Source organism: Molossus molossus, unplaced genomic scaffold (genome assembly GCF_014108415.1).
Source record: "Molossus molossus isolate mMolMol1 unplaced genomic scaffold, mMolMol1.p scaffold_m16_p_10, whole genome shotgun sequence".
Lineage (NCBI taxonomy): Eukaryota > Metazoa > Chordata > Mammalia > Chiroptera > Molossidae > Molossus > Molossus molossus.
Genome location: NW_023425345.1, coordinates 99,942,186 through 99,960,222, shown reverse-complemented (window position 1 = coordinate 99,960,222; position 18,037 = coordinate 99,942,186). Strand labels below are relative to the sequence as shown.

The window sequence follows — 18,037 nt, the reverse complement described above, 5'->3', positions numbered from 1 at the left end:
TTGGCTTCATCTTGTTTGGGACTCTTTTTGCTTCCTGGACTTGTATGTCTTTTTTCTTCACCAAGTTAGGGAAGTTTTCTGTCATTATTGTTTCAAATAGATTTTCAATTTCTTGTTCTCTCTCTTTTCCTTCTGGCACCCCTATAATGTGAATGTTGGCACGTTTGAAGTTGTCCTAGAGGCTCCTTACACTATCGTCATTTTTTCTTTTTCTTTTTTTATTCTTTTTTCTTTTTGCTGTTCTGATTGGTTGTTTCTTGCTTCCTTATAGTCCAAATCGATGGTTTGCTTCTTGGCAAACCATCTCTACTCTACTATTGATTCCCTGTTAACTATTCTTTATTTTAGTTAGTGTATCCTTCATTTCTGACTGGTCCTTTTTGATGTTGTAGATGTTCTCACTAAGTTCCTTGGAGGTCTCCTTAAGTTCCTTGGAGGTCTCACTAAGTTCCTGAATGTCTCACCAAGTTCCTTGAGCAACCTTATAACCTGTGTTTTGAACTCTGGATCTGATTAATTGCTTATCTCCATTTTGTTTAATTCTTTTCTTAGAGTTTTGATCTTTTCTTTCATTTGGGACATGTTTCTTTGTCTCCTCATGTTGACTGCTTCCCTGTGATTGTTTCTATGTATTAGGTAGAGTTGCTATGTCTCTTCTTTTTGAAGTCCATTAAGGAGACGGAAGCACACTGACTTGTATTGGCTGATATAAGAGAAAGAGAGACAATGGGATGATTCTGATACTTTCATTCTAATTTCCTAGAACAATGACGATGGTATTAATAATAAAAGATAGAGGAGGTTTGGGGGGCAGTGTACAGCTGACAGTTTACTTCAGTATTACTTCCTCCAAGAGGTCTTCCCCAGTCAGTTTACCTAACTTAGGTTTTCCCTCCTTCACCCTTGAGTTTTTCCTCTAACTCTGCCCCTTAACAATCACAGTTTGTGATGATTTTATTTGGCTACGTGTCTGTAGTCTGAGTGTCACCCCCACTGAAATGTAAGTCATATGCCTAGAGCCTGGCATATAGAAGGCTTGGTCTATTTCATGATCACAAGAAAAGAGCTTTGCTGAAATGATAAGATGGCAGGTTTACTTCATCTCTTTAAGAAATAAAACAAACACCTGGGTTAAAATATGCAGAAGATGGGAAATAAAACATTCAGTAGATAACGTTAAAAATGAAGCTAAATTTTGCCACCAAGTGATAAATGCTGCCAAATCAATGAAATATGCATCAATTAGGCAATTATGCAGCCAGAACATTATACAACTTGATTGCCTTGTATTGTTTTTTCAATCAGTGAAGGGAATAGTTTAATCATTATAATATGGATACATATTCATTTGGCTGTAATGCCTCATATTATTAATCACTGCTTTTCTTTCTTCTCCAGCCATCCTCTTAAGAACCTCACTGTGGTCTGGTTAGTGTGTGTCATTGCCACTCTTTCTTCTTTTTAAATTCCAGGATCAGTGATTGGCATTTCCAATAAATGAAGTCATGGAAAGATCATTACAATTTGTACCAGAAATCCTGACTTTTCATCCCAACTTCAGTTACAGTCAGAATCATCCTATTGAGAAGGTTGAGGAGGCTCCACTCCTGACTTTGTACAGGGAGATCAGGTGTCAGCTTCCTCCGCCCAGGGCCCACCTGCAGCGCAGTCCCTTCCAGCCTGTATTTGCGTGTGTGTTCCGCTCTCCACAGAGGAGATCGGAGCAGCTCAGACTCACGCCTAATTTGGTGGGAGAAGATGAGAAGGGCAAAGGGGTTTTGGGATGAATTGAATATCATTCTCCTCTCATGGGAGTTTGGTCATTCTGCTGTAGTGAATAGCATGCAATAATGAGTTTCAAAAATACTACTTTTTGTATTATACAAGAGTATGCCATCAGGAGACAGGCGATCCTGGGACATGCTGGTGGGACAGGCTGGTTGAATCAACTGTAGCCAGTGCAGGGACATGGGGCATAAAATAAGAATAACTGCCTGAGGAAAGACTATCAGAAGTCCCTGAAGGGAGAGGAGAGAGCTGAATCACAGTTCAAGGAACTTGTTCCAGCCAGGGACAGGAAAGAAACTTATAGAGGAGGCTTATTTGTACTGAAATATAATTCAAACACCATAAAGTTCACCCTTTTAAAGTGTACAATCTAGTAGTTTTTGTATATACACCAGGTTGTGCACCATCCCTTCTACTGAGTTCCAGAGCATTTTCATCACCTCAGAAAGAAACCCCTTACCTATTGGCCCCATTACCCTTCCCCCAACCCCTGACAGCCACTAATCTACTTTCTGTCTCTATGGATTTGTCTACTCTGGACATTTCATGTAAATGGAACCATACGAGATGTGGCCCTTTGTACCTGTCTTCTTTTATTCAGCATGTTTTCAAGATTCATTCCTGTTGTAGCTTTTGATCCCATTTGGTTATCCATTTGTCAGCTTATGGACATTTGGGTTGTTTGAACTTTTTGACAATTATGAATTATGCTGTTATGGACATTCATGTTCAACTTTGTGTGGACATATGTTTTTACTTCTGTTGGGCACATACCTAAGAGTACAACTTTGGGTCATATGATAACTATGTTTAACATTTTGAGGAACTTTCAAGCTATTTTCCAAAGCAGCTGCACTGGATTATAATCCTACCAGTTTTTCATAGCCTCATCAACTTGTTAGTGTCTGTATTTTTTATTATAACCATCCTAGTGGGTTTAAAGGGTACTGCATAGTTTTGATTTGCATTTCCCTAATAACTAATGACGTTGGACATCTTTTTATATGCTTATTGGATGTTTACATACCATTTTTTGAGAAATGTCTATTCAAATCCTAGGCTAATTTTTAATTGGGTTATTTGTCTTTTTATTGTTGAGTTATCAAAGTTCTTTATATATTCTGGATACTAGACCCTTATCAGATATGTGATTTGCCGATATTTTTTTTTAATTCTATGGGTTGCTGTTTCACTTTATTAACAGTGTCATCTGAAGCACAAACATTTTTATTTTGATGAAGTCTAACTTACATATTTTTTCTCCAGTTACTTGCATTTTAGGTGTCATATATAAGAAACTATTTCCTGGGTCCCTGAGTTCCCGCCTGGAGTAGAGCTTCCCAGAACAACAGACCATCCAGAGCACCTGTGTTAGAGGATTTATGCTCAACAAATAAACTTTTGCTATAAGTTACTGAAATTTGGGGGAGGTTAGATTCCCCTAATAATCCTGTCTATATGGAAACTTGACACATAACAGCTGGCAGTGCAGATATGGCAGAGAATATGGACTGCCCAATACACAGGCGGGACAATTAGCTGTCTATATAGAAAACAATAACAAGCCCAATCCCTGCCCTGTGCCCCATTCCAAATGAATTAATGATCGATTTGTGAAAAGTAAAACTTTAAAACTTTTATTTCTTTATTTTCCCTTAGGGAACACTGCCTAACATAAGACAATTTTTTTTATTTATTTATTTATTTATTTATTTATTTATTTATTTATTTATTTATTTATTATTTCATTATTATTGAAAGTATTACAGATGTCTCCCTTTTTCCCCCATTGACCCTTCCTCCTGGCTCCCATCCCCTCCTGCTTTCCCCAATCTAAGGTCTGTGTCCATTGGTTGTACATATATGAATATAAGTTCTTTGGTTCATCTCTTCTCACCCCTCCGACCCCCATCCCTCTGAGGTTTGCCAGTCTGTTCCCTACTTCTATGACTCTGGATCTATTTTGGTTGACAGCTTATTTTGTTCATGACATTCCACAAATAAGTGAGATCATGTGTCTTTCTCTGACTGGCTTATTTTACTCAGCATAGGATTCTCCAGGTCTCTTCATGTCATCCATTATGTATATGTAACACAGCTTTTTTATCCACTCATCTACTGATGGACACTTGGGTTGTTTCCAGATCTTAGCTATTGTAAATAGTGCTGCTATGAACATAGGGGTACATAATATTCTTTCTTATTGGTGTTTCAGGCTTCTTGGTATATATTTCTAGAACTGGAATCACTAGGTTTAATGGCAGTTAGATTTTTCATATTTTGAGGAAGTACCATATTGTTTTCCATAGTGGCTGCACCAGTCTGCATTCTCACCAGCACTGTACTAGAGTCCCCTTTTCTCCACATCCTCCCCAGCACTTGTTTGAGGATTTGTTGATGGCTGCCATGCTAGCAGTTGTGAGGTGATATTTCATAGTTGTTTTAATTTGTATCTTTCTGATTAGAGATGATGAGCATTTTTTTTTTTGTTTCCTGGTCATTTGTTTGTACTGTTTGGAGAAGGTCTATTTATGCCCTTTGCTCATTTTTAATTGGATTGTTTGTCTTCCTTTTGTTGACTTCTGTGAGTACTCTATATATTTCGGATATTAACCCCTTATCCTATGTATCATCAGCAAATATGTTCTCCCAGAGAGTGGGTTCCCTTTTCATTTTTGATGCTGGTTTCTCTTGCCATGCTTTTTAGTTTGATGTAGTCCTATTTATTATTATTTTTCTTTGTTTCTCTTTCCTTAGATGATGATGTCTGAGATGTTTCTGCCTATATTTTCTTCTAGGATTTTTATGGTTTCACAGGTTACATTTAAGTCCTTTAGCTATTTTGAGTTTATTTTTGTGCATGGTGTAAGTTGGTGGTCTAGTTTCATTTTTTTTGCATGTAGCTGTGCAATTTTCCCAAAACCATTTATTGGAGAGACTATCTTTTCTCCATTGTATGCTCTTGCCTCCTTTGTCGAATATTAATTGTGCATACTGTTTTGTGCCGATTTCTGGGTTCTCTGTTCTGTTCCATTGATCTGTATGCCTGGTCTTGTGCCAGTACTAGGCTGTTTTGATTACGAAGGCTTTATAATATAATTTGATATCTGGTATTGTGATCTCTCCCACTTTGTTCTTCTTTTTCAAGATTGCTGTGGCTATTTGGGGTCTTTTTTGGTTCCATATAAACTTTTGGAGTATCTGTTCTAGATCTGTGAAATATGCCATTAGTACTTTAATGGGGATTGCATTATTGCATTACATCTGTAGATTGGTTTGGGTAGTATGGACATCATGCTGATTTTTCCAGTCCATGAACATGGTATACATTTCTACTTTTTTATATGTTCCTCTATTTATTTTTTTAATATCCTGTGGTTTTCCGAGAACAGAAAACTTGGTTAAGTTTATTACTAGGTATTTTGTTTTTGTTGTTGTTGTTATTGCAATGGTAAAAGGGACTGGTTTTTTGTTTGTTTCCCTTTCTGGTGTTCATCATGGGTGTATAAGAATGCCATCGATTTTTGGGTGTTAATTTTGTATCCTGCTACTTTGCCAAATTCATTTATTAAATCTAGTACATTTTTTATGGAGTTTCTAGGGTTTTCTGTGTGCAATATCGTGTCATCTGTGAATAATGACAGTTTCACTTCCTCCTTTCCAATTTGGATCTCTCTTATTTTTTTCTTTTCTTGTCTAATTGCTGTGGCTAAAACTTCCAGTACTATGTTAAATAAAAGTGGTGAAATTGGGCATCACTGTCCTGTTCCTGTTCTTAAGGGAAATGATTTTAGTTTTTACCCATTGATTATGAAGTTGGCTGTAAGTTTTTTCATGTAAGGCTTTTATTATATTGAGATATGATTTCTCTATTACCAGTTTGTTGAGCGTTGTTATGAAAATTGGGTGCTGGATTTTGTCAAATGCATTTTCAGCATCTATTGAAGTGATCATATCATTTTTATCTTTCATTTTGTTTATGTGGTGTATCACATTTATTGATTTGCAAATATTGTACCAGCCTTGCATCCCTGCAATGAATCCCACTTGGTCATGGTGAATAATTTTTTAAAATATATTGCTGAATCTGATTTGCTAATATTTTGTTGAGAAATTTGGTATCTATGTTCATCAGGGGTATTGGCCTGTAGTTTTCTTTTTTTGTAGTATCTTTATCTGGTTTTGGAATTAGGATTATGCTGGCCTCATAAAAAGAGCTTGGAAGTCTTCCTTCCTCTTGAATTTTTTGGCATAGTTTGAGGAGAATGGGTGTTAGTTCTTCTTTGAATGCTCAGTAAAACTCTCCTGTGAAGCCATCTGGGCCAGGGCTTTTGTTTGCTGGGAGAGTCTTGATTATCTCTTCAATTTCCTTAGTTGTTACTGGTCTGTTCAAGTTTTCTATCTCTTCCCAGTCCAGTATTGGGAGACTTTGTGTTTCTAGAAATTTGTCCATTTAATCTAGGCTGTCCAATATGTTGGTGTATAATTTTCCATAGTATTTTCCAACAAGCCTTTGTATTTCTGTGGTGTCATTTGTTACTTCTCCTCTTTCATTTCTGATTTTTTTTACTTGGGTCCTCTCTCTTTGTTTCTTCATGAGTGTGGCTAAGGGTTCATCAATCTTATTTATCTGTTGAAAGAATCAGTTCTTTGTTTCATTGATCTTTTAATTATTTTTTTAGTGTCTATGTCATTTATTTCTGCTCTGACCTTTACTATATCTTTCCTTCTACTTGCTCTGGGTTATTCTCTTTGTTTACTTTCTAATTCTTTAAGTTGCAGGGTTAGATAGTTTATTAGAAATGTTTCTTGTTTCTTGAGGTAGGCCTGTAATGCTACAAACTCCCTTCTCAGAACTGCTTGTGCTGTGTCCCATAGATTTTGTGTCATTGTGTGTTCATTTTCATTAATTTCCAGGAAGTTTTTTTATTACTTCCTTGATCTCCTTGGTAACCCATTCATTGTTTAATAACATGCTATTTAACCTTCATATGTTTGAATGTTTTTGATGTTTTTATTGTATTTCTAGTTTCATGTCATTGTGATCTGAGAAAATGCTTTATATGATTTCAATTTTTTATAACTTGTAAAAACTTAGTTTGTATCCTAATATGTGGTCTATCTTTTAGAATGTCCCATGTGCAGTTGAGAAAATGTGTGTTTTGTAGTGTTGGGGTGTAATTCCCTATAAATATCTATTAAGCCCATTTGATCTAGTGCATCATTTAGAGTCTCTGTTTTCTTGTTAATTTCTCATCTAGAGAATCTATCCAGTGATGTCAACAGGGTGTTGAAGTCCCCTGCTATGATTGTATTGCTGTTGATTTCTCCTTTGAAGTCCTCCAGAAGTTTTAAAATATATTTTGGTGCTCCTATATTTGGTGCATATATGTTTACCAAGGGTTATATCCACTTTTTGGATAGAGCCTTTCAATATTATGTAGTGGCCTTCTTTGTCTCTTGTTATGGTCTTCATTTTGAAGTCTGCTTTATCAGATATGAGTATTGGTATCCCAGTTGTTTTTTCATTTCCATTTGCTTGGAATTTTTTTTTCCATCCCTTTATTTTTAACCTGTGTGAGTCTTTTGTTGTGAGGTGGGTCTCTTGTTAGCAACATATATATGAGTCATGCTTTCTTATCCATTCAGCTACTCTGTCTTTTGGCTCAAAAATTTAATCCACTTATATTTAAGGTTATTGTTGATATGTACTTATTTATTGCCATTTTAATTTATTATGACTATGTTTCTCTCTGTATTTCTTCTGCTTATTATAGCAGACCTTTTAACATTTCTTGTAGTGCTGGTTTGGTGCTATAAAATTCCTTAGCTGCCCTGGCTGGTTTGGGTCAGTGGTTAGAGTGTTGGCTTCCAGACCAGAGAGTCCTGGGTTTGGTTCCCACTAAGGGCACATACCTCAGTTGTGGTTTGTCCCTGGGCCTGATTTGGGTTGTGTGGGTAGCAAGCACTCAATGTGTCTCTCTCATGTCGATGTTTCTCTCTCTCTCTCCCTTCTGTTCTATCTGAAGATAAAGGCAAAAATGTCCTCACGTGAGTGAAAAAAATTTTTTTGTCTGGGATGCTCTTTATTTCACCTATTTTGAATGATTTTCTTGATGGATACAGTTGTCTTGGATTCAGATCCTTGTTTTTTATTACCTTGAATACTTTATGTCATTCCCTTCTGGCCTATAGTGTTTCTGTTGAGAAATCAGCTGATAGCCTCATGGAAGCTTCTTTGTAGGTAACCTGTTGCTTTTTCTTACCGCCTTTAAGATTCTCTTTTTGTCTTTAACTTTTGACATTCTAATTATGATGTGTCTTGGTGTGGGCTTCTTTGGTTTCTTCTTACTTGGGGCTCTCTGTGCTTCTTGAACTTGTATGTCTTTATCCTTCACCAAGTTAGGGAAGTTTTCTGATCTATTTCTTCAAATATATTCTCTAACCCTTGCTCACTTTCTTCTTCTTCTGGTACTCCTATGACGTGGATGTTGTTACATTTCATATTGTCCCACAGCTCTCTTAAACTGTCCTCCTGTTTTTATTGTTTGTTTTTGTTTTGTTTTTTTTTTTGGTTCTCTGATTGAGTGATTTTTTTTCCTAACCTGTCTTCTAATTTGCTGATCTGCTCCTCAGCTTCCTCTAATCTGCTGGTTATTCCTTCCAATGTTTTCTTTATTTCTGCTATGTCATTCTTCATTTCTGCTTGGTGGTTTTTCACTTCCAATTAGTTGATTTTTATTGTTTCTATATCTTTACTCACGCTGTTGAGCTTTTTACTCATGCTGTTGTGTTTCCTCATAATCATTACTTAACTCAACATCTGATAACTTGCTTAACTCCATTTCATTTATCCCTTCATCTGTAGAATTCTCTTGTTCTCTCATTTGGGATGTTTCTTTGTTTCACCATTTGGGCTCAACAGGGTTTGGAGCCTTCCAAATTTTCCCTGTGAGTGTTGATGTTCCACTGATTGTGGCTCCCTCTGCTGGGTTTGGATGAGTATTCAAGGGACCATGCTGAACACCAATGTCTAGTCTTACTTTCCCAGGTAGAATCACAGTCCAAGCAAAGATTCATTTATCCCAGAGCTTTTGCCTGCAGACTGGATATTAGTCTCAGTTACCTAATGAGCCTCAGGTTTTAGCCCTCAGCTAAATGAAAAATCTCACAGGTGGACAGGGTTATATTTCCAGAGGGTGGAGTAATTGCTTTCCCTGGGCTAAAGTTGCTTTGAGAAGAAAGTGGTTTCTGCAGTGTGCGTTATCAGCTCAGTGCAGGAATTCAGGCCTCAGCTTTCACAACTCAATCCCCAGAGCCATGACACCCAACCCTGAGAGCCAGGTCCAAGGCTCAAAGCCTCCATAATCTTGTCTCTGCCTACTGGTAATCTCTGGCTATTAGTGAGCCTCAGGTTGCCCTTCTCTGGGCTGGGTGGTGGTATATTCCTGAGGGAGGGGCAGTTGCTTCTGCCCCAGGCTAAAGCTACTCTGATGGAAAGGGGCTTCTTGAGGAAGATGGCTACTGCCATGTGGGTTAATGACTCAGCACAGAGTCCCTGATGGCCTCCTTCCCAGCTCCCTCCCCAGTGCCATGAACCCCCAACTCTCCTCACACATCTCCAGTCTGCCCTCCCTCTGGTGTGATTTAGTGCCCTGGCCCTTCAGGGAAGTGCTGGTGCTCCCAGCGCCTCTCCCTGTCAGATGAAACCTCTGCTCTGGGGATTTTCTCAGCCAGGTGTTATGTGGGCACCTTTCCCTGTTCTGCCACTCTGTGCTGGGGAACAAGCTTGGGGTTTAAACCCCTGACTTCTCAGACGAAGCTTTTCACAGCTGCTGCCCATGGGCACCCAGCCAGCACTCTCATGCCTCTGCACCTCCTCCCAGTCTCAACTTGGGGTCCTCTTTATGTCCCCGGCTCTAAGAGTTCTCTCCAGCTGCTCTTCGGTTGGTTTCTCCAGATGACTTGCCTTTATTTTCATTGAAATTCCAATTTGGTCCTGGGAGACGGTCTGTGTAGCTTCCATTCACTCCACCGCCATTTTCCCTCTCCCAACTTTAAAACTTTTAGAAGAGCCCTGGCCATTTTTTCTCAGTGGCTAGAGCTTTGGCCCATGGACCAATGAGTCTTGGGTTCTATTCCAGTCAAGGGCATGTACCTCGGCTGCGGTTTGTCCCTGGCCCTGGTCGGGTTGTGTGGGAGGCAGCCAGTCAATGTGTTTCTCTCACATCAATGTTTCTCTCTCTCTCTCCCTCCCACTCTATCTGATGGTAAATAGAAAAATATCCTTGGGTGAGGATTAAAAACAAATAAATAAATACAAATAAAACTTTAGAAGAATACATAGGAGAACCTCTTTAGGATATCAGGGAGCAAATGAAAAGCTGAGACATGCAAAGTACAAATCAAGTGAGAAAAGACAGAAAAATCAACTGCACTAAAATGGAAGACTTCCGCCTAGCCAGTGTGGCTCAGTGGTTGAGCTTCGACCCATGCATCAAGAGGTCACTGGTTCAATTCCCTGTCAGGGCACATGCCCAGGTTGTGGGCCAAATCCCCAGTGGGGGGCATGCAGGGGGTGGCCAGTCGATGTTTTCTTTCTCTTTCTGTTTCTTCTTCCTCTCCCTTCCTCTCTCTCTAAAATCAATAAAGAAAAAAATAAAATAAAATGCAACACTTCCCAATAAAGGCACCATACGTGTGAAGACCAGGAGAGCATTTGAAATATAGACCAATAAAACATCAGTATCCAGAATATTCAAAGAACTCCTACATGTTGATTAGAAAGGCAAAACATTTCTGTAGAAAAATGGGCAAAAGTTATGAAGGGGCATCTTATGGAAGAAAACACTTGAATGGATCATACCTATATGAAAATAATGCTCAACCTCATTACATGTCAGAGATTTATAAATTAAAATCAATTTAGTTACTAATTAATTGAAGTATGACTGTTGTCACTACCTGCGGTTGGTGTGAATCACAACCATCAATTTAGAAAACAACCGTGACTCTCTAGGGAAGATGAATGGTTCCAGCCCTCCATCCTGCCATTTGCCCAGTAATGGAACCAGTGATGTGTTGTGCTTCTGCAGCTTGGTGGTTCGTTCTGTCGTTCTTCTCACCTTTCCCTTTGTCTGGAGCTGCTCATCATATTTGGTGAAGATGATCATACTGCCACTCTTCTCGTCGGTCTTTCCTGCTGCAGTTACTATCACATCTCCTTCAGCCCTTTTCTCTCTTCTCACTGAGAGCGGCTCTCTTGATACTAATCTTGAACACTTTCCGAGTCCCAGTACAAAACTGATTTGCTGTGATGACTAGCCACTGAATTTGAAAGAAACCTATAAGTGTTAATGACACATCAGAGTGTCCCATGCACCGGACACTACTCGAAGCATAGTACTAACTCCTGCATCAGCTCATTAGCTTTTTAAAAATTCACTTACATTAGCTCTTGTAACTCTCACAACATCTCTGTGAGCTCGGTGACCATTATCCGCACTTACAAATGAAGGAACAGAGGTGCGGGGAGGGGCGGGGGGTGGGGGCAGAGGCCGTGGTTCCCACACCCTGGGTTGGGGATGAGACGACGGAATAGACACACAAACCACTTCCACTGGCTGAATTCTCCAGAAAAACATTTTTCTGGCTCACACAGCACAGTTTGTTTATTTCCAATTCTTTCCTTCCTCATATTAAACAATGATTTCCTATTGTCTGCATTGTTGTGAAGTACACAGAGCATTTATAGAATTCAGTACCACTTCCAGATTTAGAGTACTTTTCTTTTTTTAAATTTTTTTTTAGTTTTCAGTTACAGTTGGCATTCAGTATTCAGTCTCAAGGTGGCTTCTTCATATCCTGAGCTATAGGAGTTCTGGCCATCTGGTCTTCTGGTGGTTCTCAAGGGTGGTGGGTCTGTAATTTAGTTTTAATTTCGAGGTGGTCGTGGGAGGAGGTGAGCAGTGTTTGCCACTTGTCATCTTGACTGGAAGTCTCTAGAGTGCTTTTCATTTGCCAAGGTAATGTTTTTCTCATTCCTGGCCCACTTAAGCTGGTTTTCAAAGAGTGGTACTGTTTATTGCCGGTGGTATTCCACAATAAAAGATAGGAATAGAGTTTTATTTTTATTATGTTATTTTATTTTATTCTTTGGTAATTCAAGACCTCTCTCAGAAGAGAATACATAGCTCCCTTAACACTTTGTCCTTCCCAGCCTGGAAAGTGGCCAAATATCTACATTGACATGCCCATTGAATAATACATTCCGTGTAAGAGAATGATGCCAGTCGCAAGAGGATTTGATCAAAGGGCGTTTGAACTCTACACATGATACAAAATATATCCTTTATTAAGAAATGTACATAACTTGTTAAATAAGAGACTAGGAAAGGTTTTGTGCTCAAATCAGCTTCTACTCCACGTTTTGGTGAATTGGTCATCCTGGCAGTACTGGCTGCAGTAGGCTAACCATGAGCTAACCCCACAGGAAGTGTTTCTAGTGGCTGAGTCCCCCAGCCCATCTGACATATCCCACAAACCTCCAGAGGTGGTCTGCGTTCCGGGACTGGACTGATGGGCCTGGTCTATGATCAGAAGCGAAGACGCTGTTTTACAGAGCACAGTGCCCCTCTTCCTGCCGAGGTTGGGATCCAACATGCTTGCTTTTGTCTGCCATCCAGCACAGTGCAGGTCCTTTGGTGGAGTCCGAGGGCATTTCTTCTGTTTGCGCAGATCAAATGCATTCTGCCGGTGCTGTTCAGAGCTACTGAAATCTTTGCACGCTGCGTTGAGAGAGGTGTAGGGCACAGGTTCTGTTAGGAAAGGGCACGTTCTTTATTTTTCCTTTCTAAACACTTCTTTAGAAGCAAAACAAATTCCACCCCTTTTAATCAGACTCTCAGGTCTTCAGAAGGAGGAACGTGGCTGAATCTTTTACTCGACGTGATTGATAAAACCCCTGGATGGTTTAAACACTGAAGCCATTTTAATAATGTTATCATTTTCGTGCAGGCTCTAGCTAAAGAGAATGTTAGGACTATCCTTTTAAAATGATGAAAACAAAATAAAATATTACTCTTTCACTAAAATTCTGTATATTTCTTCCAGCCGTCAGGGCTGCTTTTCAACATTGGACGGTCACGTTCCTGTGACTGGATGGTTTTATACCGAACAGCAGTAATGCTAGTACTTCAAGGCTGTCTGTTGAGTCTAGTAAATCAGGCCTTGCAGCTGTACTCAGAGGTGTGTTTAGAAGGCTTATCCTTTAACAGGAAATAGATGGTGGTGTCCCTGTCTGTAGGTTTGGAAAGATCTAGACGAGGAGTGTGGGCCACGACGACACTGTGCCACAGCTTCAGAGCGTGGGAGCAGTTCATCATAAACACGCCGGCTTGTGGGCAGCGAGTCTGTTTCCGTATTGAATAGTATATCAAAGTGACCCATGAGCGTCCTCTGCCTCTGAAATGAACTAGGCTGTGACGCAGGGTCCTCTTTGTTTGGTGAGGCCTCAGCTTTTGGAGCGACAGCGTCCTGAGTGTCAAGGGGATTCTCTGTGTCCAGGTTTCCCACCCGCCTCCCTTCCCCCCAAGCTCCTATTCTGAGGGTGGAATTAGCCGGGTCCCGGGAGGCCGGGCCTAGCGGCGATGGGTCAGCTCTTATTCTCACCCACCCACCCACCCGGGTTGCCAGGAAGGGGTTGCTCATGCTCTGTGAGTTACCAGATACGTGCGTATTATCTGCATATACAGTTCCACATCCACATGAGGACATGGGGTGTGTGGGGGTGGGGTGGTGGTTTGTGTACACACGTGTAAAACCTTTGGCCTGAGGCTGCTCCTGACTGTTGGGAGCACCCTGCTCAGGGGGCTTAAATGACAGACTTTATGTGGTAACTGAAAGGAGCCCTTTCCCACATCTGGTCCCAGAAAATTGCTTTTCAAGGCTGCTCGCTGAGAGTCAGGTGGAGTTCAGAAGCAGGATTGATTGGCAGTGGCGAATGGCAAGGGTCCATCCATTTTTCATGAAGTTATAATTAACCTACTGTCTGCCTCCCACAGGTCCAGCCTTTGGGAACGAAGACCAGCCAGCCCTGAAGGCCACTCTGCCTTCCAAAGACGCACCCAAGGGAGCCGGCCGGGTGGCCCCTCCGGCATCCTCCGGTGTCACCACACCCCGCAGGAGTTTGCTTCCGGCGCCGAAATCCACATCCACGCCCACTGGTAAGCCTTTCTGTCCTGCAGTATCCTTTCTGCATTACCTGACTTTGGAAAGTCCCTGTGTACATCAGTTGTTCAGATGGGATGACGCATTTCAATGGCATTTAAAGTTAATAATATTGATCATAATACCATTTTTAAGACACATTCATGTTTTATATGTTTAAATGATCACAGCTGCCTCTCACTGTTTTGATTATATAAAAACAAGAATCAAGCTATTTTAGGCCAGATTGGCATTTGTCTCGGAGAAGCGGGTGCTGATGAAGCCGTTGGAAGGGCTGTCGGGACAAGCTCCAGGCGGTGCCTCCGAGTGAGTCCCAGAGCCCCCAGGGGACCTCTGCCTCTCGGGGGACCTGAGCACACTGTCCCGCTGCTGGCCCCAGGCTGGTGCCGCCAAAGCTGGGATCCTGGGCTCAACAGCTACCGCAGGTCTGACCCAGAGCCACGCTTTGCCTGGTCCACAGCAGCGAACAGATGACAGTGCCCTGCCCCTTTCTACCCGTGAAGCTAGTGACCAGATGCAGGAAACTCAGCTGAGACAACCATGGGGCAAGTGAGGGTGCTTGTCAGCGAAAACTGCTGGAGCAACCCCGGTGAGGCCCCGCCCGATGGCTGCTCCGGAACCTCACACTGCAGTTCCCAGCTCCCCACCTTCCGCACCACAGGAGGGCGCACTAACGGGGGGGGGGGGGGGGGGGGCACACGGCAGAGGGATGGGCATTGGGCCCTGGTCCACTGTAGGACAAGACCGGTGAAGGTGTGGCCACAATTCCTTTTGTTTCCCTAAAATAAGGAGACCATGCACGCTGCATAAAAACCCAGGGACAGTGGCGTTGAGTTATCAGGTGTGAGCTGGGAAAACAGGCAGAAAGCTCCTTTTCAAGATTTCGGGACGTCCTCTCTGTCTAACTCCATACCTAAGGCTTCCTTGTATTTCGAAACAATTGTTAAAAGAAATTCTGTTACTGAATTTTAGCACGTATGCCAGTGGTGGAATTTCTAATTTCAATGAAATCTAGTTTCTAAAACAAAGTCAGCTTCCACATGGACTTATTTGTTTGTCATCAAGCTAATTGAAAAGTAGAAGGTAGGCCTGCAGGGTACAGTTCAATCCCAAATAATTGGATTTCCCGGGACTGTGAGGTGTTCGGTTTCTTTCAGTTACTCGGGTCATGCCAGCCCTCGTTTTAACCCCTGCTGTTGGAAACGTTTCTGACCTGTGGCGCTTTGCTTCCTTCCCGTGGTGACTCCACCTAGTGAGGGGGAACTCTTGCACCTTTGGGTCATTTGCTCATTGCTGTCACCTCGGACTGTAGATGCCACATGTGCCCACGGGAGGACATGCCTGGGAGTCCCGGGGCTGCCTCTGTGAGCTAGAGTCCTGATGTGAGCTTTTCCTGTGAGGGGCTGTTTTCCGGTTCATTTGTTCCCCGAACATCTCGGTGCTCACTTTAAGCTACAGGTGACTGGGATTGGAGGATGATTAGAACCATCCTTACCCTGCAGGGGCTCACGATAAAGCGAACAGATTTGTACACGAATAATTAGAGCAAGATATTTGTAAACTTACCCGCTGGGTTCCAGTTCATTTTAGTAGACCACGGAGTCATAGTAAGATCTATTGAGACACAAGTTACCCGAAAAAGCTTAAATTAACAACAAATAGGTTTTGCCCTGGCTGGTGTGGCTCAGTGATTAGAGTGTCGGCCCACACACTGAAGGGTGGTGGGTTTGATTCTCACTCGAGGGCACGTGCCGACATGTCCGGCTCGATCCCTGGCCCGGTCGGGCATGTGCGGGAGGCAGCCAGCTCCACCTCAACGGGAAAAATATCCTCAGGTGAGGATTAACAGCAACAAAAAGGTTTTGTTGATTATTTGCTTAACTCCTTTCTGTTTTTATTTATTTAATTATTTCCTGATTTACTTTATGTTGAATGACTGTCTAATCAGAAAAGATCCAAGGTAGCAAGCAGTAAAGGGCCCAGAATAACAGGTACAAGGATAAAAATCCAAGTAACACAGAAGAGAAAATCCTGACGACACTAGGCTCGGAGCCCCCTGGCTATGAGGGCGAAACAGGAACGAGTCGGCGGAGCGTGGCACCTGGGCAGAAGGGACACCTTCGTTTCCCAGCACAGATTTCTAAGGTTTTAAACAAGTGACTTTAACACAATTATGTTGAACAGCATAATACACAATAACTTGAACTGTATGTCTTTACAACACCTTTTCTGATCATGAAGTAATTAGAAGTTTGTTTAAAATGTTGGAACAGGGAAAGCCTTTCCCAACATGACATGAAACCTGGAAATATTGTTTTAAACGATAGATTCACCTACACACAGATTTAAAATTTTTACGAAAGACATAAAATACATCACAGAGGTAAGGATGCTAAACCGATAGAAAATGCTGCCACAAAGAGTTAATGTGCATGCAACCGAAAGAACTCCTGAAAACAGTAGGAAAAAATACAATTTAATTTGAAAAATGGGTAAAAGATATGCCTGGGTGATTCACACAGTCGAAGGGCACAGTGGTCGATGGCCGTAAACATCTGAGGATCCTGTGTACTATTCCACATGCTTAGAGATTTGTGTACTCTATCCCGTTTAATTCCGGAGGAGAGCAGGATTATGAGGAATTAAGTAAACTGTCCCACTGATGGTCATACAGCTTCTGTGTACCAAAGCAGCATCCATCTCGGTCTATCTGACTTGAAAGCTATTTACCTAACCTCTGCCAGCCCTACGCTGCGTATGTGTTCTTCCTCAGCCGCAGGGCAATTAATTACATTTTATGAAACCACCACCAGTGGAAATACTTCTTAGAGATGGAGTTCTTTCTAAGACAATGCTGGGGACTCACATGGTTGCCCAGATCGCGTACAGTAATTCTCTAGTCTGTCCACGTTCCTCCGTCCCCGGGGTTTCAGACACAGGTCGAGAGCTGTGCTGCAGCATGTTGAGAGGTGTACGGTGTGGCCACTCCCGTGGTACTGCCTTCCTGCAAATGAGTCGTGACGACGGCCTCGTTGACACAGTGTGATGACCATGGACAGTTGTGGGTTTAGTGTCAATGGTAAAAAGGCATATGGAACGTCCTCCTCGTGGCTGGGTAAAGGGGAGGTTCCCAGGAAGGCAGCAGCAGCCGTGGCCTGCCAAGCTCCACGTTGTCGTGCAGAGGTCTGCCTCGCTCCACGTGCGCGGGCTTCCCGGAGCGGGTCCGCGCGCTTCTGCTGAAGAGTCCGCTTTGCCTCGCGCTGGTTTGTAGTTGTGACAAATGGGAAACTATTTTCAGAGGAAAATATCCATCTGAAGGTAGATGACTTCTTGTCAATATGCCCTCTGATTTTGTCAAGCTGACAAGGTGGATTATAAAAAACAAAATCCCTTTATTCAGCCTAAGGTATAGGGGGATTTCCTGGGGTTATATAGAAAATGAACAGCTGGCGCCTTATTGCCTGGGCTCCTCCCCGCGCGGGGGGTGAGTCCCTGGGGAGAGGGAGGCCTCATGCTGCAGACTCCGGAACGCCGCGGGGTCATCAGAATCAGTTTTACGACCTTAAAAGCTTGTCTTTATTGCTGCATTAAATTCCACAGATTTTGGTATTTGGGGACGTATTATAATTTAGAAATGCAGGTAACCGCCCACGTCCTCAGCGTGTGCTCGCGGAGCTCTCCGAGGCACGTGCGCCCGAGGGCTGCTCCGCCCACTCCGCCTGCTCCAGTCTGCCGGCGCAGCGCCCTCTCTGGCCACATCGAGATGAAGGAACGCAGGAAGAGCTTGCTGACCTGCAGTACTCTGCTTTAGGGAAGACGGGGCAGGGGGAGGGATCAGGGAAGCTGCACTGGCATCGGGTCTGGATGATTGGGGCGGTTCTCACTGGCGTGGGGTGTGCGCCCCTGTCACATTCAGAGCTCAACCATGTGCTGTTTTCCGGGCAACGAGAGCCGTGGCACCTCCTGGTGCAGAGCCCACGGTGGCACCTGCAGGAGGCAAGTTCAAAGCAGCCAGGCTGCT

General features: G+C 42.4%; 1 protein-coding gene across 3 annotated transcripts in view; it reads left to right on the top strand.

Annotated features, from left to right (window-relative positions):
• Nucleotides 1–18,037, top strand: part of MTUS2 (microtubule associated scaffold protein 2) — a 389,435-nt gene that overhangs the window by 208,673 nt on the left and 162,725 nt on the right. For all 3 annotated transcript variants that reach the window (XM_036252380.1, XM_036252379.1, XM_036252378.1), the window contains one exon: nucleotides 13,851–14,012. In XM_036252380.1, the coding sequence (XP_036108273.1) occupies nucleotides 13,851–14,012 (162 nt within the window). The remainder of the gene's footprint in view (nucleotides 1–13,850; nucleotides 14,013–18,037) is intronic.